Here is an 8,206-nt window from a genome sequence, read left to right as displayed (position 1 = left end):
CATATATGTTTTCTCACTTAAAAAAACATGTCAAGATTTATTCCCGTTTTAAAAAAAAAAATAAATAGCATAGTGGGATTATTGGGACCACTAGTTCACTGCCTTTCCTTTTTGGTTTGTTGCCAAACTTAAAACCCTTTGTTATTACTCGAATCCCTTGTATTTGAAATTTGACCTAGGAATCCATTCAGACGGAGACGGTCTCTTACCCCCCAAAAAATAAAATAATTGCAGCAATTTATTCCTTAATCAATGGCAACTTGTACATCTTTTGTCCAAAATAAAAATAAAATTGGCAACTTGTACATATTTGAATTTACCTTTTTCAATAGTTAGTTATCTTTTTGGTCACTTTTTATCTCTTTTTCGTAGTCCTTACCCGAAACGTTTGAAAGGTTGACCTTATTTAATATTAAGACAAAACAAAATGATTAAAAAGCTTTAATTAAAAATAAAAATTAGTGCTACTTGGCGCTGGCTAATAAAGAAACGTTCTACAGTACAATAGTCAGCAGCATTCTCTCTTCTATAAACATTGCATTTATTTTTACGGCAAAAAAAAAAATTTCATTTATTTTAATTTCTGTCTAGATTAAAGAAATAATACAATTTTTTCTGGCTGCTTTTCACATGTGTCTGTGGAGTGGATCCCATAACAACGAAAAAATCAACCCAAAATATGTGTGCATATATAAACATATATAGTATAATGCTTCATCTCGGATTTCGAACTTTGATAACGAAGAGAGTAGAAAGATTTTTCTGAACTAAAGCGTGAAATATTATCCAAAAAAAAAAAAACTAAAGCGTGAAACAATGAAGTGGGTATTCTTCTTCTCTGTGAGTCTATGGCTTCTTTTGATGGGAGTAGCTATGGCAGCAACTTCAGATACTTCCGAATCCGAAAGAAAGCTCGATCAGACGCCCACATGGGCTGTGGCCGGCGTTTGTGCCGTTATCATCGTCATATCCATAGCCTTGGAAAAAGTTCTTCATAAGCTTGGAACGGTTTGTATAATATACACCCTTTAGTGCCTTTCAGTTTATATTTCTCTGTTACTTACACCTCTCTTAAGTTTTGTATATGTTTCTTTTGCAAAGGAACGGTTGTAGTTTGCTCCATTTATTTTTTTTAAACCCAAGATTTAATTTTGTTTTCTAATAGAAACCCAGAAAAAATTGGAGTTTCGTGTAGTGAAGGTGACTTTCCTTGAATATCATGATTCTTCAACACATAACATGGGAAGAATTTGATAAGCTTGCCCGAATTTTTGAATGTTTGTGTTTATGTGTCTAGATATGGTCAACGGATTTCTTTTTCTAAATGCTTCTTAGCATTAAATTAGTAGAACCAAAAAGTTCAACCTTTGATTACAACATTTCTCAACAGATAATCTTTAAGTGATTTTAGCTCACTTTTTTTTTTGCGTTGTAATTTCTTTTTCCTCTCATATTGTTGTCTAAATGGATTATCCTTGCACATATTTAGATAGGATTAGGTGGGCAGTTGATTTAGTTTTATTCCATAATCTATTTTGATTTATGTTTTATGATTTCCAACCGGAAGAGTTGACTTTAGAATTATAACTTTGTTGGTTATATGGTTTGTTAAGATGACAATGTCATTCTTACGAGTTGTTCTGGTTAACTTTGTTCTTAATCATGGTAAATTTCATTGCAGTGGTTTACAGATAGGCACAAAAGAGCACTGTTTGAAGCCCTTGAGAAGGTTAAAGCTGGTAATATAATCTGTTATTCAAGTTACATTATCATGTGTATTGATGAAATACTTGTGGATGCTTATTTGACTTTTGATGAACTTATTGCAGAGTTGATGATTCTGGGTTTCATTTCACTTATCTTGACTTTTGGCCAGAGTTACATTGCCAGAATATGTATTCCAATTAAAGTAGCGCAGACCATGTTACCATGTGCTCTTAAGAAAGTGGACAAATCTGATGAAGAAGAACATCGGCGGAGACTTTTATGGTTTGAGCACAGGGTTTTATCTATTGCTACCTCTGTTCCTCAATGCAAAACTGTAAGCAAATCTATTGCTATGCTTGTACAAACATTTGAGTTTCATGTATTTCTTAAACAACACGGTGTTGATGAAATACATTGATATGATATAGCCTTTGTAGATTAGTTTTAGGTTGCAAGTGCTGATGATGAACAAAGATTACCACTTCCACACTCCCCATGTCTGTTATCGATTGAGGCTTGACCCATGGCCCTGTGGTTAAATTTTTAACATTTGAATGTTTCAATTAGGCTTCTTCATGCACAGCCTATCTAACGAGTGTTAGAGTGTACATTAGAACCTATTTTTGTGTATATGCAAATATCTGTTGTTTCCTTGGTTTGATACCCTATTTATGATTTTTTTAACAAACTTAAATCTAATATCAAAGCCATTGATTTTGGTGAAAATTTGATTTTGATTGCCACATGATTTAACAATAATAAACCTTTCTTTTGGCTAATCTTATTCTGTTTACAGGGAAATGAACCTCTTATTTCTGTTGAAGGATTGCATCAATTGCACATCCTCATATTCTTCTTAGCGTGTTTTCATGTGCTATTCAGTGGTATCACAATGATGCTTGGGAGGCTAAAGGTATGGGTGTAGCATGCTTCTTATTTTTGTTTTCCAACTCAATTTTATATGGATATTATAAATTCAACACAGTATATTGATACTTTTGACGCTTCTTTACCACACATGATAAATTTGTATGCCACATTGTCAATTGTTGTGTCTTTTATAAAATTAAAGAATAATGGGCATGACTCATTATGTTCAAACAGTTCCATCAACCAATTTGTATATGGTATTGATTTGACTATCAAGAAGTGAGTGAAAGAGAAGTTTCGACAAGAATTGTTACTTTAGTTATATTCATTCCATTTTATTCTTTTGTAATAAGTTTGGATGAAGGCTTTTATTTTATTTTTATTGTTTTTTTGTACTTGCACCTCCTTTTCAATCCTTTCTCTATTTTTTATTTGTCTATTCCCTGGAAACACCAAATTTGATCAAGCTATCAGAGTTCAATATAATTGATGCCTGATAATTGTATTGATAACCTAAGTGGCTCATTTTCACCAGTAGCTTTTGATTTATGTAATCTGGCTTTAATGAGGAAATCTAGAGAATGAGGTTCAGAATAGCAAACCAACTAGAAATAATTATATATATATATATTTGTATCAACTCACTATATTATTCATAACCATACACCCTCACAGTAAATTTGAAATCGACTGTTGCTGTGATAAGTTCCATGTAAATTTGTGTTCACTGAAGCAATTTTTTGGACCTTCATTTTCATAGATCCGTGGATGGAAGAAATGGGAGCTGGAAACCTTAACCCATGACTACGAATTTTCAACTGGTATGTCATCCTAGTGTTCAAACTTTTTGGTCCCATTCGTTTACAGTAAATGTCTTATTTCAGTCTTGACGGCTGGGTCTATGTTTTTGGGAAGCTAACAAAAATATCTTTAAAACAGATCCTTCAAGATTCCGACTTACTCACGAGACATCATTTGTCCGAGCACATACCAGCTTCTGGACCAGGATTCCAATCTTTTTCTATATTGTAAGAAATTTTGACTTTCACATCCATTTTTCCTTGGTTGTCTTTTATTGCCCAGTAAGGTTGAAACATGTGATCGATTCTAACTGTGACTTCTAAACTATGATCACAATCATTCTGGATAGGCTTGTAAAATAAGATTTATGTGCCATTTTGTTAATCTAAATATGTAATCTACACCTGTGGTTTATCTTTATTAATAACACATGTTACTGTCTATGTTTTAGGGATGCTTCTTTCGACAATTTTTTAAGTCTGTTAGCAAGTCAGACTACTTGACATTGCGCAATGGATTTATCTCGGTGAGTTTTGGTTGCAAATTTATCTTTTTTTTTATTGAATCCTTTATCCTATTAAGTCTAACAAGATTACATCTATAGGTGCATTTGGCTCCTGGAAGTAAATTTGACTTTCAAAAGTATATCAAGAGATCCTTGGAAGATGACTTCAAGTTAGTTGTTGGAGTGAGGTAATATTCTACTAATGTTAAAGTTGGATTTTGATTTAATTAATGGTTGTGGTTGCTATGTTCTGACTTCAATGTTTGCTACGATCATTTTGATGCCCATTTGTGTGTCCTGATTATTTTCTTCTTCAATATTGTTGGCAGTCCTGTCTTATGGGCATCGTTTGTGATCTTCTTGCTGCTGAACGTTGCAAGTATGCCACTTTTCTCTGGTTATTCTTTTGAACTATATAATATTATGCACTTCTGTTTTTAAACTATGAAAAGCTGACTGAAATGCGATAACACTATCTTTTTCAGAATGGCAGGCATTATTTTGGGCATCTTTTATCCCTCTCATTGTAAGCAGTTCTTTCTTTTATGTAAAATTTTCAAGCTTCTTTGGAATGGTGGAAATGTTAATCATTCAAGTTATTTGCAGATAATCTTAGCTATTGGAATTGAACTTCAATCCATCTTGACAAAGATGGCTGTTGAAATCACTGAGAGGCATGCAGTAGTCCAGGGAATTCCTCTTGTGCAGGGATCAGATAAATATTTTTGGTTTGGTCGGCCCCAATTGGTCCTTCAGTTAATCCATTTTGCTTTGTTTCAGGTATTGAATTCTCTCTAAAGCAGATTCTAATTTTGAACTCATCTTGTAATTATGTTGAAATGTTTTGCAAAATTGTGGAGTTTGTGTTTATCAAATTTGATCCAGGCACTATTTTACTCCCTATGGTTTTGATGTTGAGTTGCAACAGATTTTAATTCAAGGAGCAATAGGTTCTTTGAGCCTCAAAATTAATCCTTTTAGATCTCTTTGATATTGTTGGGGTTTTGAATTGTATGATTAAAGTCGGTTTCATTGAAATGAATCTCATAATAGCGGTTTCACTGATGAAATGTGACTGATGACAGACAATGTATCTTTGGTTTATTGTATGATTAGATTGCATGCACTGATAACCATACCACATTTATCAAGCCTTGTAAAATTTGGTCTTCAAAATTACAGTGGCTCAATTGCATTGTATTATTGTCTGTTTTTAATGGAAAAAGTAGCCATCCAACTTTAGTATTCATTACACCTTATATCAAGAGATCTCATACATAATGGGCAATTTGTAGAGTTTCATGTTTTACTTTCATTTTCTTTTTTTAATAATACTTGCGGACTGATCCATTCTCTGGTTCATGCAGAATGCCTTTCAAATAACATATTTCTTGTGGATATGGGTATGAACTCTTCGCTTAATTTGCTTATCAAATATCCTGCTTAATTTGCTTATCAAATATCCTATATGGTTTTTTATGTTTGTTTGATATCTGTTTGATAACTAATAAACACCAATGTCTTGAATGACAAATTTCTGATTTTGCAGTATTCATTTGGATTGAATTCTTGCTTCCATTATAACTTCACGCTTGCAATTATTAAAGTTTCTATTGGGTACGGCTTTTTCTTCTTTTTCCATCTTAATGAGATATGCTTGTGTGGATATGTGGATATCCATTGAAATCAAGAGTAATAAGCCATTGCATTTGATGGAAGAAACAAGTTGGCAAGACTACAAATCATTAAGTCATGTTCATGCTTACACTAAATTATGGGATGGACGTTAATATTCTTGAAATAAGTATCATTTGTTTTTATTTTGTTGGGTTTTCAGGGTTGGTGTCCTATGTTTGTGCAGCTACATTACACTTCCACTCTATGCCCTTGTAACTCAGGTAGCTTTCTAATGTGCTCTTATTAGTGTGATCCAAGTAGTAACAAGGCATGCGAACATAATAATGGCAAACTCCGGAAAGTCTTACTTTCAATTTTAAATGCTATTTAGGTGTCATTCATGCTTTCTTTACCCATCTTCAATTACTAAGACCAACAAGAGAATGCCACACATTTTTCATCACCAAAAAAAATGCCTTGTCTCATAATTTGTCATTTCATATGCTTTTGTTTTGGTTATTTCTCTGTAATTTAGATGTTGATCAAACCGAATTATGATTGTTGCAGATGGGTTCGGGAATGAAGAGATCCATCTTTGATGAACAAACATCCAAGGCCCTTAAGAAGTGGCACATGGCCGTGAAAAAGAAGCACGGAGGAAGATCACCCAAGACCCCCACTGCTACCCTTGGTGGTGGAAGCTCAACTATATCCAAGGTGTATTCCTCAGGGCACACACTACACCGATTCAAAACGACTGGTCATTCAACCCGCTCAATGCCCTATGATGATTCCGAGATATCTGATATTGAGTCTGATATGATGTCTCCCACTGCGACAACAAGCTTGATTGTAAGAGTGGATCACGAGGACGAAATGGAAATGAATGAACACCATGCCAGAGAACAGGAAACCAGAAATGAAGATGACTTCTCATTTGTAAAGCCTGCTCCACCAAAGTAACCACAATGGTAGCTGGCTTGCCGTTAACTGCACATAAATTATTGTATTGCGTTTTTTTGCGATGCGAATTATATGTACTAGCTAAATGCAGTATATTTGTACATTATCAGTAATGATTCTTTTTCCATTTGCTTCCTAGGATTTTTTTAGGCTTAGAGTTTCAGTTAGTATAATTTATATCCATGTTTAGATTTTGGTTGGTTTTGTAGGGCATATGATGTTGAAGTCTACCTGATTACTTCAAATCTCATGCTCTTTATTTTTGAAAGTTTCTCTTGTGACATGATAAATAGTAGATTGTTGCTCATCATTATATACTAGGCTAAGCATATAGTATCGATCATATTCTTTAATGAAGGCTGCCTTTTATTATCTGTCTATTTTTCCCCATAAAATGAATCTCTTTTGAGGAACGATTATTTACATATAGTTTATTACAATAATTAGGGATTTGTTATCGAATGTGATAAACAACACCACACGACAAGCAATTATTAATTACTTCGTGCAATTTTATGTTGATAGAGAGATTTTAGGAATTTTTACACAAAATATCAAAATTTGGCCCTATGTTTATATTTTTACGGGCAGGCAGTAGTTTTTACATTTTTATTTTTCTTATACGGTTTTCACATTTTAAAATTTTCACATATACTGTTTTAACTTTTTTTTTTCCTTTCTAACACGTTTCTGGGCAGTCCATCTTCTTCAATGTTGTTTTATTTTTTTCTTGAGCAATGAGCGGTTTATAAGCATATTTCCCCACAATCTTTCTCATACTCTTACCTCCCACGTTCTTATTATTTTTTCTATTTAAAAAAAATTATTCTCAATTTTCTCATTATGGTGTGTGTATTTGATCAAGTTCTGGTTGTCCTTCTCCATTTCAAAAGCCTGTTCCAAAATTTGATAAATCTAAAAAATCTCCTGATTCGAAGAAGAAAGTAATATTTAAAGTTGAGCCCAACTCGAAATCAATGGCAAAAACACCTCCTAGCAAACCTTCAAAGGCATCGTCGTCTAAGAAGAGGGCAGCTCCAAGTGATGATGAGAAGGGTAATTCGAAGAAATCCAAACTGGGTTCATCTGGCCATAATGTATCTAGAGTTATTGAAACTAAGAAAATGAAGGTTGGTTTTATTTTTATTTTTTATCAGTTTCTTTAGGGGTGTTTTGTCAATATTTTTTAGGTTTTGATTATTTATTTATGGTTATTTTTCGGTTGTTCTGTTTCTGTATTTGATAGTGTTTAGGGTTTTTAACCATTTTATAGTTATATTTATTTTAGGGGTTTTCGTTGTTGTTTTTAGTTATTTCAAATGTTTATATTGATTGTTTTTTTTTTAATTTTGTAATTTTTTTTGGGTTTTTTTCCCTGTATCAGTTTCATTGTTTACGCGTTCTTTAATGTTTGGTATTTTGAAATTAATATGTTTTGCGAATTGTTGTTTTCCATATTGTTTCCTTGTTGTCTTGTTGAATGTGAGTTCGTCTGTATGTTGTACTTTTGTTTTTTTTATTGTAGTTTTTGTGTTGTTATCTGATGTATGATTAATTATTAATATATTTTTGGATTTTTTTGTTATTTTTAAGCCATTAGTCTTATTTCTGTTTGTTTTTTGTTGCAGGATTGGGATTATAAGATCAGATCAAGTCAATTCTTTTTTCAAGGGTTGTTCTTAGTCTTAGTTATGAAGTTATTAAGGATCACAATAATTATTTGAGTGATAAATAGAAAGAGAT

The 8,206-nt window shown here is 32.8% G+C and overlaps 1 protein-coding gene across 1 annotated transcript; it reads left to right on the top strand.

The window, feature by feature from the left end:
* The first annotated feature begins 605 nt into the window (after positions 1 to 605).
* On the top strand, positions 606 to 6,837 carry LOC133801735 (MLO-like protein 10). Its single transcript, XM_062239995.1, has 15 exons — positions 606 to 1,008; positions 1,682 to 1,739; positions 1,830 to 2,041; positions 2,504 to 2,620; positions 3,338 to 3,398; positions 3,517 to 3,605; positions 3,830 to 3,904; positions 3,983 to 4,071; positions 4,213 to 4,262; positions 4,369 to 4,409; positions 4,490 to 4,663; positions 5,251 to 5,286; positions 5,433 to 5,500; positions 5,721 to 5,781; positions 6,068 to 6,837. The coding sequence occupies exons 1-15, from the start codon at positions 817 to 819 to the stop codon at positions 6,461 to 6,463; spliced, it is 1,719 nt and encodes a 572-aa protein (XP_062095979.1). The 5' UTR covers positions 606 to 816; the 3' UTR covers positions 6,464 to 6,837.
* Positions 6,838 to 8,206: the final 1,369 nt, after the last annotated feature.

Source organism: Humulus lupulus, chromosome 1 (assembly GCF_963169125.1).
Source record: "Humulus lupulus chromosome 1, drHumLupu1.1, whole genome shotgun sequence".
NCBI lineage: Eukaryota > Viridiplantae > Streptophyta > Magnoliopsida > Rosales > Cannabaceae > Humulus > Humulus lupulus.
The sequence above is the reverse complement of the archived record's forward strand: the minus strand, read 5'-3'. Positions and strand labels throughout refer to the sequence as shown.

Bases quoted from the DNA above. Each gene is read 5' to 3' on its own strand.
- LOC133801735 (XM_062239995.1), top strand. From the start codon at position 817: ATGAAGTGGGTATTCTTCTTCTCTGTGAGTCTATGGCTTCTTTTGATG. The intron at 4,072-4,212 runs GTAATATTCTAC...TATTGTTGGCAG, and splicing joins AAGTTAGTTGTTGGAGTGAG to TCCTGTCTTATGGGCATCGT. The intron at 4,263-4,368 runs GTATGCCACTTT...TATCTTTTTCAG, and splicing joins CTTGCTGCTGAACGTTGCAA to AATGGCAGGCATTATTTTGG.